The sequence below is a fragment of the Orycteropus afer genome, unplaced genomic scaffold, assembly GCF_000298275.1.
Source record: "Orycteropus afer afer isolate SDZICR_OR568_19922 unplaced genomic scaffold, OryAfe1.0 scaffold00043, whole genome shotgun sequence".
Classification (NCBI taxonomy): Eukaryota; Metazoa; Chordata; class Mammalia; order Tubulidentata; family Orycteropodidae; genus Orycteropus; species Orycteropus afer.
This window is the reverse complement of record NW_006921630.1, coordinates 941,977-958,927: the sequence shown is the minus strand read 5'-3', so window position 1 is coordinate 958,927 and position 16,951 is coordinate 941,977. Positions and strand designations below refer to the sequence as shown.

The window sequence follows — 16,951 nt, the reverse complement described above, 5'->3', positions numbered from 1 at the left end:
GTAAAAGATCTAAACAGAAGATTTAAAATGGCAGTTTGAGAGGAGAAACTAAAGTACTCTTATGAAATGTGCAGAGATCAGGAATTAGAAAACCAAAAGGGAAAAACATGTTTGGCATTTCTCAAGCTGAAAGAACTGAAGAAAATATTCAAGCCTTGAGTTGCAATATTGAAGGTTTTTATGAGCAAAGTATTGAATGACTCAGGAATATCAAAAGAAGATAGAAGGAATACATGGAGTCACTGTGCCAAAAAGATTTGGACAATGCTCAACCATTTCAGGAGGTAGCATATGATCAAGAAATGATGGTATTGAAGGAAGAAGTCCAAGCTGCATTGAAGGAATTGGTTAAAAACAAGGCTGCAGAAATTAATGGAATATCCAGTGAGAAGTTTCAACAAATGGATGCAGCACTGGAGGAACTCACTCATTTATCCCAAGAAATTTGGAAGACCTGGTAAACTAATGGAAGAGATCTATAATACCCATTCCAAAGAAAGGTGATCTGACAGAAATATGGAAACCATCAAATAATATCAAATGCAAGTGAAATTTTGCTGAAGATAATTTAAAAAAGGTTGCAGCAGTACATCAATAAGGAACATAAAAATTCAAGCTGGATCCAGAAGGGCGCATGATAGAGAGGATATAACTGCTGATGTTAGATGGATGTTGGCTGAAAGAAAAGAATATCACAGCGATGCTTACCTGTATATTATTGACTATGAAAGGGCACAAGACTGTATGGATCATAAAAAAATATGCATAACACTCCTCGGAAAGAAGGTTGGGCAATCCTACTTCCATAGTGATACTGCCTCAGAAACCCAAGGAGGGGTTGCTATGAGTCAGGGCTGACTCGACAGCACATAACAACAACATTGGGCAATCAACTTCTGTAATGATATATATACTGTATATATATATACACACACATACACTTATCTGTGAGTGGATTGACCAATCTCTATCCAGCAGTTCTCAAAGTGAGGGTGAAGACCACCTGCATTAGAAGGACCTGGAGGATATGTTAAAAAGGCAATTTCTTGGACTTAACTCCAGACTTGCCATATGGGAATAAGAAGAGAGAAGAATATAAAAATCTGCATTTTTATTATGTGCTTTGGCTAATTCTTTTTTTTAAAATAATGTTTTTTGAGTTTTTGGTGAAAACTTGGTTAATTCTTGAGTACACTTAAGAGAGAGAGAAAAAAAACAAAACAAAACTATCATCCTTGGAAACATCTAAAGACTAAGTGCTGCCAGGATATTTCCACTGTTCCACTGGGTGGGCCTCTCCAAGTCATCACAATCTGTGATGCTGATTCATTATGTGGTCAACTCCTTAGTGGCCTTTTAAAATTAAACCCATTGTCATCAAGTCTATGCCAACTTATAGTGAACCTATAGGACAGAGTAGAACTGCCCCATAGGGTTTCCAAGGCTGTAATCTTTGTGGAAGCGGACTGCCACATCTTTCTCCTGCAGAGTGGCTGGTGGGTTGAAGTGCTGACCTTTCAGTTGGTAGTCAAGTGCTTAACTGCTGTGTCTCCCGGGCTCCTCTTCTTAAATTGTTGTTGTTGTTGCTATGCACCATGGAGTCGGACCTGACTCATAGCGACCCCTCCTTGGGTTTCCGAGGCAGTATCACTATGGAAGTAGATTGCCCCTCTTCCTTCCAAGGAGTGGCTGGTGGGTTTGAACCTCCAGCCTTCTGGTTGGCAGTCAAGTACCTTAGGCACTAAGCTACCAGAGGGACATATAATTCGGACTGGAATGATATAGCTGATAAATTTAATAAGTGACATCTCTTCTATCACTTTGACCAATTATTCTGTCACAGAACATGATATCAGTAGAGGAGAGCATGTTCCTTATAAATATAGGCCTTGGACTTAGAGACATTTGTCCTAGAATTTTTTCTAGTAGAGAAGTCAAATTTGCAGGTCTGTAGTTTTTATTGTTCAGCCCATTTTTTCTTTTAAAATGACTTTTCTTCCAGTCTTCTGATATCTCCTCATTCCTTCAGGAACATCAAAATGATCTGATTAGGGCTCGAGACAGTCTTATTAAACAATCCTTTACCAAATATTCCTCCCAACAGGCTTGGTTTCTGAACCTCTCAATATATATGTACTTATATATGTATTGCCTGTCTTACTATGATAAATATTGAGAAAAAAAAAAACATTGCTTTTTTGTGAGTAACAGAAGTTACGCAGTATAAATGATATTATGCACTTGGCTTCTAAGTGAAAGGTTGGCAGTTAGAGCTCATCAAGTGCTCTATAAGAGAAAGACGGCAATCTGCTCTCATAAAGGTTACAGCCTAGAAAACCCTATGGAACAGTTCTACTCTGGCCTGTAGGGTCACTATGAGTTGGAATCTACTCGACAGCACACACAACAACAAGCAACAACATACTCAATTAATATGTACTGAACATTCATACAATTGGTACTTGCACTAACTCTCATATCTATCCTATCTTAGACTGAATTTTCTCTTGCTTGCTAGTGCTAGTATGGAAGTAATAAAACTAAAACCAGGACTGGCCTTGGACTGATGTCAAGGAAAGACAGGTTTCCAAAATGCTGCCCATCCAGTGAATGAGAAATCAAAGCTAACCAAGAAGGCGATGAATCTGAACAGAGGTCCTATAAGAGAAGGACCCATGGGCATATGTGAAATCAAAATTCCCTGAATGGCAAAACTCTCCAGAGACAAGGGTAAGTTTGCCATTATTCCTGAAAACTTAGCATGACCAACACTTTCATGAGGTGTGACCTCTCTGAAAGCCAAAACCACCATCTCATGGGTGTATCTCCATAGTTTTCTGAATCTGGCATTTGACAGCGATTTGAGTAGATAAATTTTATCCATATAATTTTAAAGCTGAGGAAAATTAATTTTAGAGAAGTAACTGATTTACTTGAGGAAATATCTAATAAGGGATGGAAATAAGATTCAAGCCTATCTTGACCCCAGAACAGCTTTTCTTCTCCTAATTCATTCTGTCTTTACTGTGTCTTTTTCAAAGTTTCTGATTCTATCCATGAAAGGTTATTTATTCTTTCTTTCTCCTTGTTTTTTGTTCTTATATTTGACTTTCACTGTGTAAAATTGGTCCTCACAGAAGATCAATTCAATCTTTTCTAATAAGAGCACTCAAATTCAAAGTTCTGCATTCCAGCCTCAGTCCCTGTCTTTAAGGGAGTAGAAACAGATGTCACTGGAAAATTGTGCCTAAGTCTTTCAAAGGTGATATGAAAGTGCACAAACCACTCTTGGAAGACTCATGAGTCTATAAACCATTAGAGGTTTGGACTTATCAGATAATCTTGAAATAATGAGAATTATTAATAATAATGAATTATTAATACAGATATTGAAATAATTAAAATTGTTATTAATAATAATTAATTGAAGATAAGCACCTACAAGGACAAGTATAAGAATTTCCAGGAGAAATGACAGACAATGCCCAAAGACTCTTATTTGGAACTCCCCCAAAATCTTAAAAAGCTTTATAAGTTGTAGTAGAGGCCTCAAGAGCATCATTTAACCACAGCTATCTGTATTCTACAGTAAATAGATTCATAAAGATATAAAATGCAGAAGTAGATTGTTCTCCTGATTTTCACTATATTCTTTCAATATGACCCTGTTCCCAAACATCTATGTATTAGCTCCTTAGACAGTATGTTACATTATTTGGCAATATACACAACACCTTAACATCAGTTGTTTCACATGACTTCTTAGTAAAGGCTGGACAGATACTATATAAACCAAAAAAACCAAACTCACTGCTGTTAAGTTGGATCTGACTCATAGCGACCCCTCCTTGGGTTTCTGAGAAGGTATCTCGATGAAAGTAGATTGACCAGTCTTCCTTCTGAGGAGTGGCTGGTGGGTTTGAACTGCCAGCCTTCTGGTTAGCAGTCAAATGCCTCAGGCATTATGCCACCAAAGCTCCCAGATACTATATAGAAAGCCTATATAGAGAGTCAGAATTTGAACCTAATTCCTCTGAAATCATTTTGTCTCTGTCTTCCTTTACAGCTCCCTCTTTTGAAAATAGGCACATTTTACCAGGAGTAAGGGGTTGAAGGGAGAATATCAGAAATTGTTATCCAAAAAAGAGGTTGCAGGGAAGAATAGGATGCACTTGTAAGAAATGCAGGCTCATAGAAAAAGCAGTCAAAGTAGGTCAATGGGCACTAAATTTTAATCATCCTACACAAAGGAAATTAATTAGTTCTATGCAAAAAAGGAGGCTGTAAATGGGATCTTTGTTCTCAGGTACACCTAGAGAATAAAGCATTCTAAGTGTAAGTGGACCTAGGTCTGTGGACTTTGTCAGAATTAATAAATACGGTTTTATTAAAGAGAAAGAAAAGAAAGAAGGAAAGAAGGGAAGGGAGAGAGAGCGTATAAGCTTATTTTAAAAAGCACTGTAATATATATGATCTGTTATTATCACAATATTCATGAATGGAATGAACACTAACTTATTATCTTCTTCCATAACAAAAGGAAACCTTCTCTCTCCCTCCCTCCCTCTCTCTCCCTTTGTCTCCTAGTTCCCATCCTCTCTGTCTCCATGCTGGGAAAGAAATGTGCTCTGTTGGACAAGTATTTGATAGAATAAATATTTGCTTCCACCCAGTTATAATAAAAAATGTATATATTTGTGTAAAATTTTATAAACATGTACAAAGGAAATTATTATTTCCATTGATAAATGTATATTGAGTCCCAGCTGTTTCAGACACTGTGTTGAATACCTAAAACACAACAATGAAAAAGAAAATGTTCTCAATTTCCATGTAACCATGTGTATTGAGACAGACAACAGGAAAACCAATAATTTCTATAGAATGAGAAGTGGTAAAATAGAGACCAGAGCATGCTTACATAATTCATATGCTTTTGGGGCAGGGAGTGGCTGGGTGAGGTGTTAGTTATTAAATACTTCAAACAGAAGGTTTGTCTGGAAAATGTGCTGAAGGATGAATAGGAGTAAGCTTAGAGCAGAATTTCTCAACAGCAGCACTATTGACATTTTAGGTCTGGATAATTCCTTGTTGCAGTGGCATTGAAAGATGTTTACCAGCATTTCTGGCCTATACCCAATTAAATGTCAATAGTAACCACTCCTCCTTCAGTTGTTGTTGTTCTTGTTATGTACTGTCGAGTCAGACCCGACTCATAATGACTCCTCCTTGGGTTTCCAGGCAGTATCACTACAGAAGTAGATTGCCCTATCTTCCTTCTGAGGAGTGGCTGGTGGGTTTCAGTAGTGAGAACCAAAAATGTTTCTGAACATTGCCAAATATCCCCTGGGGTAACAAAATAGGCCTAGCTGAGAATCATTGGCTCAGAGGAAATATTGGGTGGGCTGTGGAGATTCAGAAAGGGAACCTAACTTGTGCAAAGATACAGGTGCATTAAATCTATGATTGACAATCAAAATAGATAATATTTATTATGTACTACAGGCAGTCCTACATCTGATTTATGTATAAGCTATAGTTATGAACCAACCCCTGTAAACCTGTTACATTAAAAATTTGAAGTACATACAATGGCCCGTAATTACAAATGGGGTGCTACTTTCTGATGCACATAAAGTGTTATTATTTTTTCTCTATTATCATGTTAAAGACGTTCAGTGTGTTTGAAAGTATTTCTTTAATGTTTTTTATGCCTGAAAAAGTACACTATACATTATATACTAAGACAGACATTTGACTAATTGACACTGGATATGAACCATACCTTACTGTTCTGACTTACGTACAAATTCAATTTAAAGATAGATTTAGGAATGAACTTATTTGTAAACCAAGAACTGCTCATACTGTGTACTAGAGGATCCCCAGTGGTGCAGTAGTTAAGTATTCAGCTCCTAATTGAAAGTACAGCAGTTCAAACCCACCAGCCACTCCATGGCAATCTGTTTCCATAAATATAGCCTTGGAAACCCTATGGGACAGTTCCACACTGTCCTATAGGGTTGCTATGAGTTGGAATTGACTTGACGGCAATGAGTTTTCCTTGTCTTTTCCTTTTTTGGTATTATGTGCTAGACATTAATACGAGCTATTGTCTCATTTATCCTCACTATAGCCTTATGAAATAAGCATTACTGCTTGCCCCATCCCCTTTTCTGTTGAGGGTAGTGAGGCACAAGATGATTAAGAATTTACCCAAGATCACCTAGCAAGTAGGACCAATATTTATTTAGTTGCAGATCAAGTAGACCCAGAGTGCAAAGGCCTTGCACTTTCCAGAACACTATTGCAAATGATCTGGTATGTCTGGAGAAAAAAGTGCATGCAGAGAGTTAAAAGGACAAGAGGCTGAAGACAAAGGCCCATTTACTACCTACAAAGGAGTTAGATATAAATGTGAAAAGAGCGGGGAGGGTTCCTAACATGTGTTTAGCAAAAGAGGGCCATAATAGAAAGAGCCAGTGACAGTGATAGAAAGGATTAGCAAAACTGATCTAGAAACAGGACAACTTGGAACCTACTACAGTAACCTGGGAAGCAATGTGGAGCCCTGAACTTGGGGGGGTGGTGGCCAGGAGGAGTCACAGAGTCAGCTCTGACTCATGGTGACCCCACATGTATCCGAGAACTGTGCTCCAGAGGGTTTTCAATGGCTGGGTTTTCAGACATAGATTTCTGGCACTTTCTTCCAAGGGGCTTCTGGGTGAACTCAAACCTCTAATCTTTTGGATACAACTGTGTGTATAACTATTGTCACCACTCAGGAACTCCAAGAGTGAACAGACATATTCACATAAAAATATGGTGACTGATGGACCTGGTAACTGATAGGACACAGCAGCTGACTCTTTCCAAGTGAGCTGAGAATTGTCAATCTCAATGGATCTTCATAGGAATGGCATGTGTTTCTCCTTTCTTCTCTTTTTCATTCTCTTTCCCAGCCTCTATTTGCACTTGATTATCAGGAGCTCTGGTAGCATAGTGCCTAAGGCACTTGACTGCTCACCAGAAGGCTGGCGGTTCAAACCCACCAGCCACTCCTCGGAAGGAAGGTTGGGCAATCCTACTTCTGTAGTGATTGTTGTTGTTGTTGTTATGTGCCGTCGAGTCGGCCCCGACTCATAGCGACCCCTCCTTGGGTTTCCGAGGCAGTATCACTACGGAAGTAGGATTGCCCAACCTTCCTTCCGAGGAGTGGCTGGTGGGTTTGAACCGCCAGCCGTCTGGTCTGTAGTGATAGTGCCTCGGAAACCGAAGGAGGGTCGCTATGAGTCAGGGCCGACTCGACAGCAAACAACAACAACAACAACAACATCTTGAGTCCACACCAGCAGCTTCGCCTCCTGCTTCCTGCTCTCCTCAATCAGCAAATAGTCACAAAGTGGCTGCCACTTTGTAGGCATCTAATATGGCCCAGGCACGGTGCTAAATGCTTTATGTGCATTACCATATCAATGCCTCATAACAACTCTTTACAATAGTTTTATTATTTATTACACCTCCTATTACAGATTTAAAAATGTGTGCTTGTACCACTCAACTAAACCAGGATTTGAATCTCAATTTATTGGATGCCAAAATCTTTCCATTAAACATGTTGTCATCCCTTGCCTATCGGCAGTTTACAAAATAAATAAAAATGCAAGGAGTCCACAATTCCAGAAAGCCAAAGTCAAGAAACAATGAGAAAAGAGAATCTAAAGTATGAACAAGTTTGGGTTGTGGAGATTGTGTACTTTCATGCTGGTGGAATGGAAACTTAAATGACAATAAAAAAATGTTATTATTAGAGAAAAGGGAGGCCTGGTGGTGCAAAGATTTAAACCTCAGCTACTAACTGAATGGTTAGAGGTTCAAACCAGCCAATGGCTACATGAGAGAAAGACCTGGCTGGCAGTTAGTTCCCATCAAGGTTACAGCTTAGGAAACCCTATGGGGCACTTCTACTTTTCCATGTAGGGTTACTACGTGTCAGAATTGATTCATGGCACACAGCAACATTAGAGATTTTTTTTTTTTAGAAAAATACCTTAGAGTTGACTCTTAGGGAATATGAGATGCACAGAACAGTGGGGAATTAAAGGAAAAATGTCTGTGTCAAAGAGAGGCAGATACAAAGGTGTAGAAGTGACTTGGAGGGAGACTAAGGTGCATCAGGTGATGGATTCATTGCCTTGGGATTACTGGGAGTAATAAAGAATGACATTCTATTTTGATGGTTGAAGGTAATGAGACTGAGTATCTAAAATGGGCTTCTTAAAATTATATTGCATTTTGGAAAGTAATAAAGAAAATCCTTTTTAGACATTGGGTAACAAAGTGTCTTATCTGAGACCAAGTTATGGTGCTACAGGTTTAAAACATTCCTCTCACCTACCTAGCCCTCTTTGCTTTATCTTGCCTCCAGGTCTGTTTTCCCTGCCTGCCTTTGACACTCTTCAGTTCTCAATAAATTTAGTCAACTTTTTCCAGTAAAGAATTGAATGTTTGCCAAGTTGCCCCTAGAACAAGCTAGGCCAAACCTCTCTTCTTTCTTTCTCATTCTCCCCCTTCCTCTCTTCATTTCTTATTACTTATTTCTTCGAAGCTCTTTGTCCACTTCCTTCCCTATCCAACTCCCTTTCCTTTCCTATGGGTACTGATTCTCCCTTCCATTTGCTTTTTTATTCCACCCTCTGAATGGTTTTTCCTCCTCCTAGCTTTTGCTGGGAGACCAGAGCCAATATATAATTTTTCAAATCTTGTCCAACACAGAGACTTTTAGGAAATAGCATAGAATAATCAGAATGTAAATAATGTTGGCGAGCATTATTCCTGGACAAAGAAAGCCTTGAATGAGGGATCCACGGGCTAGGAAACTACTTGTCTGCTTCCCTAATGGGCAGGACAGTATTCTCAGACTTCAGCAGTCATTGGAACCACTGGATTGCTTGTTACAACATATGGCTGTACCCCACTCCCAAAGTTTCTGATTTGATAGATCTGTGGTGGAGCTGAGAATTTGCATTTGCAATAACTTCCCAGGTGATTCTAATGGTGATGGTCCAGGGGCCCCACTTTGAGAACCACTGCAGTGAATGTAGCTAGCAGAGGGTCAAGGCTCAGCTGTACCTGGCCAGCTGGGCAGAGCCATCAGAGTGAATAACGTTCTGTTCCTTATCACGTCCATAAAGCACTATAGGAGCCTTGGAAGGTCTAGATAAGGAATCCAGAAGGTATGCTGGGGTGCAAAGAGGAGGGGAGGAAAAATGAGGAAAGCTCTGTATTGTAACCTTCTGGGAAACACCAAAGCTGGCTCTAAACCCTGTCACCCAGCCTTCCACTTAAAATCATGCATAGAAGCAGCAGAAGGGAATTCTCAGGATTACTTTGATCTCTTCCCAGCTCCCTCTGTTTATCTCCCTCCTTCCTTGGCCTCCTCTTCTCCTTTCTTACCCCCTGCCCAGTGGATGACTCACTCCCCTCTCTCCTGCCTCCCCACCCCACTGCCATCTGTTTTTCTAATGATGGCAAAAAGAGGAGCTATTTTGTTGGCCTCTATCATAACCCAGCACAGTCCATGCTAACATTGTTCTTGATACACTCACAGAATGAGTTTTTTTCTTTTATTGTTGTCACTTCCCCACCCAGCTTTCCCTTTTCCCTCAAACCCCACCCTTTACCCCTCTTTGTACTCATATGCATCCTGGTTTCCCAGAATTAGATCAAGAGAAGCACAGAGATATAGAAGAATAGAGTGATTAACATGCATGTGGGTTGGGTGTGTGGTAGGCAAAGGAAGGGAGGTTATTGAAAATCAATGTCAGTTAAAGCTTCTTTCTGTAGCACAAGAGGAGGAGCCAGAATTATCCAAGCACTGCTGCTAAGTAGCTTAATTATTTCCAGTGAGAGATTTGGATGACAAAACCTGTTGTGACTGAGATTGGAATATTTATGTTTGTCACTGTCTATTCCCAGGTTGAAAGGACTTAAATGGGGGTAATGTGGAAACTATTCCCCCTTGCTCATGTCAGGATTCTGGGTTATCCTCCCTTAGCAAGCCTGTGTCTCATTCTTGACTATTCCTTGTAATAACTCCAGTTAACTTAGTTAAGGGATTCAGAAAAAAAAAAAAAAAAAGAGGAAGACCCTCAATGGGATGCATTGGCACAGTGATTGAAACAATGGACTTAAACATAGCAACAATTGTGAGGATGGTGCAGGACTGGGCAATGTTTCATTCTGTTGTAAATAGGGTTCCTATAGTAAGAACTGACCCAACAGCACCTAACAACAACTATGACAAGGGATTCACAGCATTTCCAGTCCTCCACTGGTAGAGGAATCCACTGTGTAAAGAAGTAGACAGGATTTCTTAAGACAGTAAAGTCTAGTTTGGACTAATCAACAGTGGACTAGAGGTCTACCTCAGAAGTGGCGAACAGATGCCTGTAGGATCCAGGCAGTTGATGTAAATGAGGGATGCCTGCCAGGTAAGAAGCCACAGAGAGATGTGAGGACAGTGTTGAGCAGGACAGTAGCTGGCCCTCTGAAGTTGTAGCTGCTACTCCAAAACTCCAAAACCAAACTCACTGCTGTCAAGTCAATCCTGACTCATAGTGACCCCTCGTTGTGTTTCCGAGGCAGTATCTCTATGGAAGTAGATTGCCCAGTCTTCCATCTGAGGAGTGGCTGGTGGGTTTGAACCACCAGCCTTCTGGTTAATAGTCAAATGCCTTAGGCACTATGCTACCAGAGCTCCCAGCTGCTACTCAGATGCAGCTAATTATTGCCAGGGTTTTCAGATATTCGTAGCTTTCAACAGTTTTATATTTATTCATTTATTGTGTGAGGGGCTGGGGGAGAGAGAGAGAGAGAGAGAGAGAGAGAGAGAGAGAATGGTATATACACACATATGAATTTTATGTGAAATTCCCAATTTTTAAATATTGGCAACCAAAACAAAGTTGTTTTCAGACATTGTGCTGGCCCAAAAAACCTGTCTATGGCCACTGGTCTGCAAAACAAATCTAGATCTAACTAAGGTCTAGCAGGCCCCACTAAAGGCATATTTAAGGTGTGGCATGTTCCCTAGGTGCCACTTGAAGGGGGCACCACTGAGCTGTTTCTATTAACCATTGTAGTTTCCATCGCCAGCTGTGAGAGATCATTCAGCAAGTTAAAACTAATAATTTCATATCTGAGAGCCGCCATGGGTCAAGGCAGACAGTGTGATCTTGTTCTGCTGAGTGTAGAAAAAGAAAGTGAAAAAAAAAAGAGCTTGTATCATAAACCAATTTTCATCAGTGAAAGCAAGAAAGGTACAGTTACAATTTTAATGCAGTGCCATAATGTGTTAAGCAAAAGATTAACAAGCTTGACTTGTATTTTTGAGCTGATATTATGGTGAAGTTATCTAAAAGATGGGTGTCAGATGTTTGGACAGGGGCGCAATTTCAGTGCTTGCCACAGATATGCCTCTGGGGCCTACTTCCAGAATTCCAAAACCATAAATAATCCTGACTTGCTTTTTAACTTATTATTTATTAAGTCACTTCAAATGGAACCCTGGAGCTTTTACTATAAAAAGTCAGAAACACTAATTTCTGCAAAAGTAGAGTTCCTGAGCTAAATTTAAAATAGATTAAACTAGAAGTGGAGGAGTGAAGGTAGGAGGAAAACAGGATGTTGATCTTGATGGACTCAAGTCCCTGTGAGTTGAGCAGACCAGGGCTCTCTAGTCTGGGTTTGGGGAGGGGGAGACTGGCTTACCTCACATGACTGGATGCAGTGGATCAAGGAAGGATCTGGGTGCCACTGCCGCCGCCCAGTGCACACGATATTCTAAAGGGGAAGAGGAAAAAGGACGTAAACAAAAACAAAGATGCTCAGTTAGTGATAAAGGAAGCAAATCCTGAGCTTACCCCAGTATCTCAACACTATTTCTTTAGTAGCAAGTCCCTGACTCTACCCTATAAAGAAAGACAAGGGTGTCTGGCATTTCCCATGGAAACATGCCTAACCCTGAGGAATGGTGTGAAGACAGAAGAAACTCTCCGTAAAGGGATTTATTTGGCCACTTCACCAATCTCCTCCTACTCCACCCCCAATGTACCAAAATTTCCAGAGTGATGTAGGTATGATTGAAAAGCATTCTAAATATTATAATGTGTTTAATTTGATTTTACTTATAATGTTTGTTCAATTTGTTCTGAAATTTTATTTTGAATTTTAAATAATGTTACAGGAAGTTGTGAGATGGTTATGTTAATTAAGGAGCACTTTCTATAAGGGATTGAATTAACAACAGCCACTCCAAAGAATAGACAGGAAAGTTAAAAGGCAGTGAGTGTACGTTAATGGGGAGGAACAACTCAGAAAAGGAGGGTGAGAATGGTTGGACATCCTGAAGAATATAATCACTGTCACTAAACTGTGCATGTAGAAATTGTTAAATTGTTGTATGCTCTGTAGTATATATCCTCAACAACAATAAAAATCTTTAAAAAATAAAGAAATACTATGGTGGCATACTGCCTAAGGCATTTGACTGCTAACCCCAGAAGGCTGGCAGTTCAAACCCACCAGACACTCCTCAGAAGGAAGGTTGGGCAATCTACTTCTGGAGAGATACTGCCTCAGAAGCCCAAGAAGTGGTCGCCATGAGTTGGATCCAACTTGGTGGCATTGAGTTTGGTTTTGATATGGACTTTAAAATGCTGAAATACACACACACACACACACACACACACACACCCAAAAGTAAGAATCTTCAACTAAAATGGATTTCAGAAACTCTAGATCATAAGACGTGAGTGCCCAAGCAAAGGCTGGTGCTAAATTGCACTCTCTAAAACTCTTGTTAGCACCATTTATCTCTTGTAGGGAATAAAAGAGTGTCCACACTGTGGATAAATACAGCTGATGTAAACCACTGGGATTCAAAATGGTGCCAATATTAAAGCTGATGGGAGTGCAAACACATCATGAAACATCCATGTCTGTCTCATTCCAAATGGCCATTTTCGTGGAACTGCCTGTGGAAACAAATATTCAGTCATCTACTCTTTGTTAAAATAGTGATAACTCATTTTCACTGACCTTTTTCTGTGAATATTTTTATTTTAAAATTGCAAAAGATGTACTGCAGTAAAAAAGAAGGCCCAAAGCAGATTTCAAAGAAAAAGTGAAGTTCTCTCCAAAGCCTTCTACCAAAACACCCTTGGCACCTTTTCATGGTCACATTTTAACTTAGTGTAGTAGGAATTCAGTGCAATAGAAAAAACAAATTATACATGGTGTGATATGAGCTTTACACAAGACAGCATCTCCAATAACTGGATGTTACACATTTTAGAATGTTCAGCCTGTGAAATAACAATGCTGGAGATATTTATTGGAGATTAATATGTAGGGATATGAACATATAAGGAGCCCTATGATGCAAGGAGGAGCTTTGGTGGTGTAGTGTATAAGGCATTTGGGTGTTACCCAGAAGGTCAGCAGTTCAAACCCACCAGCCGCTCCACAGAAGAAAGATAGGGCAATCTACTTCCCTAAATATTTAGGACGTCTGGTAGCGTAGTGCCTAAGGCACTTGACTGCTAACCAGAAGGCTGGTGGTTCAAACCCACCAGCCACTCCTTGGAAGGAAGATGGGGCAATCTATTTCCATAGTGATACTGCCTCAGAAACCCAAGGAGAGGTCACTATGAGTTGGGTTCAACTCGATGGCACATAACAACAACAACAACATGATGCAAGAGGCAGTCCTATTCTGTCCTAAAGGGTCGCTATGAATTAGAATCAATTTGATGGCAGCAGGTTTTGTATGGTGCAATGGTTAAGTGCCTGGCTGCTAACCAAAAGGTTAGTGGTTAGAACCTACCCAGAGGCTCCTCAACACAAAGACCCAGCAATATACATCTGTAAAGATTATAGCCTAGGAAACCCTATGGGACGGTTACACTCTGCTCTATTATAGGGTCCCCACAAATTGGAATTCACTAGATGGCATACAATAATAATGGCAATGTGAATGTATATCTCCTGGTTAGTCATGAGAATGGGAGTCTACAATATTTTACTGAAATATTACCATACACTATAACCCTTCCTTCACAGTTTTCTTGAAGGGAAAATAAGTATTACAAATCCACACACATTTTGATATTCAAAACTCTAAAATTAATAATGTAGAAGACAACTTGGCTGAAATTACCATTACATTAAAAAAAATTATCAAAATAAACAAATAATGTAAACATCACAAGGGCATTCAGCTTATTGAAAAAGTGAATTATTCTGCACATAAAGCCATTTAAGCAGAACCATTTGCATATAAAAATGGTTTTGCTAAGTATAATTGATTATTATTTAGGTTTCAAACCAAGTTCCATTGTAACTCTACTTAGCAGTGGTCATGACTTTTATTATTTAAAATATCAATGTTTTACACTCTGTTGCTTTTCCTGTGTAACAGTAATGGCAAAAATGTACAATAATCTCAATGATCTGTACTTTTGAAATGGAAATGCATAGCAACTTTATTCCTCTTTATAGTACTGCATTCATTAAGGATCCCCATAACCCTCCCTAATCAGTTAGCCATTTGATTGAGACCAAATGTGTGTGTGTGTGTGTGTGTGTATAAACTCACTATGAGTCAGATTTTCTAGTGAACAGAGATCTGAAGATCTACAAATCTAGTCACTGCCCCTGAAGAGTTCAAACTCTGCTTGGGAAGATAGAAAATAGTATTTCCTGACAAGGAATATTTAGCCTTGTCACTCTTACAAGATGACCATGGCCAGAAAACATCCTAACACTCTTAATTGACTCTATCAGCTCTTCTTGTACCTTCCCAACTGTCTACCCCATCCATTGCTTCTTATAAACATAAGAGTTTTGGTCTCTTTATTTCCTTTACAAATTCTAAAAATTTACTGCAAGCAAAACAAAACAAAACAAAACAAAAAACAACAAAAGGAAAGTCTAAAATGGTAGAAATAATAATAAGATGACCATCAGAACCTGTCTAATTTCAGGGTGGATAATGTGAATCAAGGTCAGACCAGTGCTGATCTTTATGAGTCAGAGATCAGATATACCTCCACTCTCCAGCCTTTACTAATTCTGACACCAACTGTCCCTCTTAAAGCATTCTCTACTTCTTTGCTGGGTTCAATAATTCCTTGCAATGGTCACACAGAACTCATACACCATATTTACTGTTAAGTGGTTTATTAAGGAACAGGGTACAACTTGGGATCATGATTAACAGGCTACAATGCAGCAATCAGGATCAAAAAGGATGCAGGCAGAGTCTCCCTTCTTCAGTGCAGGACAGCTATCTCAGCTCCTCTCAGCTCCCTAAGGACAGACTCCTCTCAGTCCACTGAGGACAAGCTCCTTTTGGCCCTGCTGTCTGTCACTGCTGGATCTTCTGCTGGGTCCCTTCCAGGCATGTCACCACTGGCTCTACCATGGGGCCCCTTTTGGGCCTGTCACTGTCTTCAGTGTTAAAGCCCTTGACTAGTGTTATAGCTCTATGTACAAGGTTGCTTGTCTCCTTTCTCTCTTTCTCTACTTCTTCTTTCTGCTTTACTTCCTCTGCTTCTTCCTGCTGCTTCTCTTTTTGCTTCTTCCTGTCTGCCAACCTCTGTGTAGTCAGCTGTATATATACACAAACTCTTCCTAAGATTCAAGGCATGGCTCTCTCACCAGGGCTACATACAAACTGACCAATCCTCTCTCACTAGGCCACAGACACTTCATTTGCATAGTAGGCAGGGCTAGACTACAAATCACCTCCTTTACATAGTCTATTGACCATTTCCTGCAAGGTGAATACCAATTACAAGGCAGGCTGCAGCTCAGAATGTGATAAAAAGTATCAAACCAAGTTGTTTATAATTTCAAAGGGCTGCTCAAGAAACAAGGTAAAGTATTATAATAAAATATGCAAAGACTGAGAACAGGACAACCAAATGGGAAAAATACAATCAGAATTTCTCAAAGTGAAAGAACTGAAGAAGAAATTCAAGCTTTGAATGCTGAAAGATTCTGTGGGTAAAATATTGAAAGACACAGGAAGCATCAAAAGAATATGAAAGGAAATCACAATAAAATTAAAAAATATATATATGGAAGGAATACACAGAGTCACTGTACCAAAAAGAACTGATTGATGTTCAACCATTTCTGGAGGTAGTACATGACAAAGAACAGCTGGTACTGAAGGAAGAAAGTCAAATTGTGTTGAAGGCATTGGCAAAAAAGAAGGCTCCAGGAATTGACAGAATACTGATTGAGATGCTTCAATAAAATATTGCCAATAGCACTCACTTATGTATGCCAAGAAATTTGAGAGATAGCTACCTGGCAAACCAAGTGAAAGAGATCCATTTTGTGCCTATTTCAAAGTTGATCACATAGAATATGGAAATTATTGAGCAGTGTCATTAATATCACATGCTAGCAAAATTTTACTGAAGATAATTAAAAAATGCCTGTAGGTGTACTTCAACAAGGAACTGCCAGAAGTTCAAGTGGGATTTAGAAGAGGATGTGAAACAAAGGATATCATTGCTGATGTCATTTGGATCTTGGCTGAAAGCAGACAATATGAGAAAGTTGTTTTATCACTTTCATCTGTGCTTTATTGAATACATGAAGCCATTCAACTGCATGGATCACAACAAGTTATGGATAATATTGGAAAGAAAATTCCAAAACATGTAATTATGCTCATGCAGAACCTGCACACTGATGAAGAGGAAGTCATTTGAATAGAATAAGAGGATACTGCATGGTTTAAAATTGGAAAAGTTGTGTGGCAGAGTTGTATTATTTTACCTTACTTGTTCTAACTATATGCTGCACAAATAATCCTAGAAGCTGAACTATATGAAGAAGAATGTGGCATTAGAATTGGAGGAAGACAGTTCCA

General features: G+C 39.4%; 1 protein-coding gene across 1 annotated transcript in view; it reads right to left on the bottom strand.

Moving 5' to 3' along the window:
* Positions 1-16,951, bottom strand: part of PAPPA2 (pappalysin 2) — a 513,722-nt gene that overhangs the window by 33,645 nt on the left and 463,126 nt on the right. Inside the window, exon 20 of the mRNA XM_007937607.1 lies at positions 11,773-11,844. Coding sequence (XP_007935798.1) covers positions 11,773-11,844 — 72 coding nt within the window. The remainder of the gene's footprint in view (positions 1-11,772; positions 11,845-16,951) is intronic.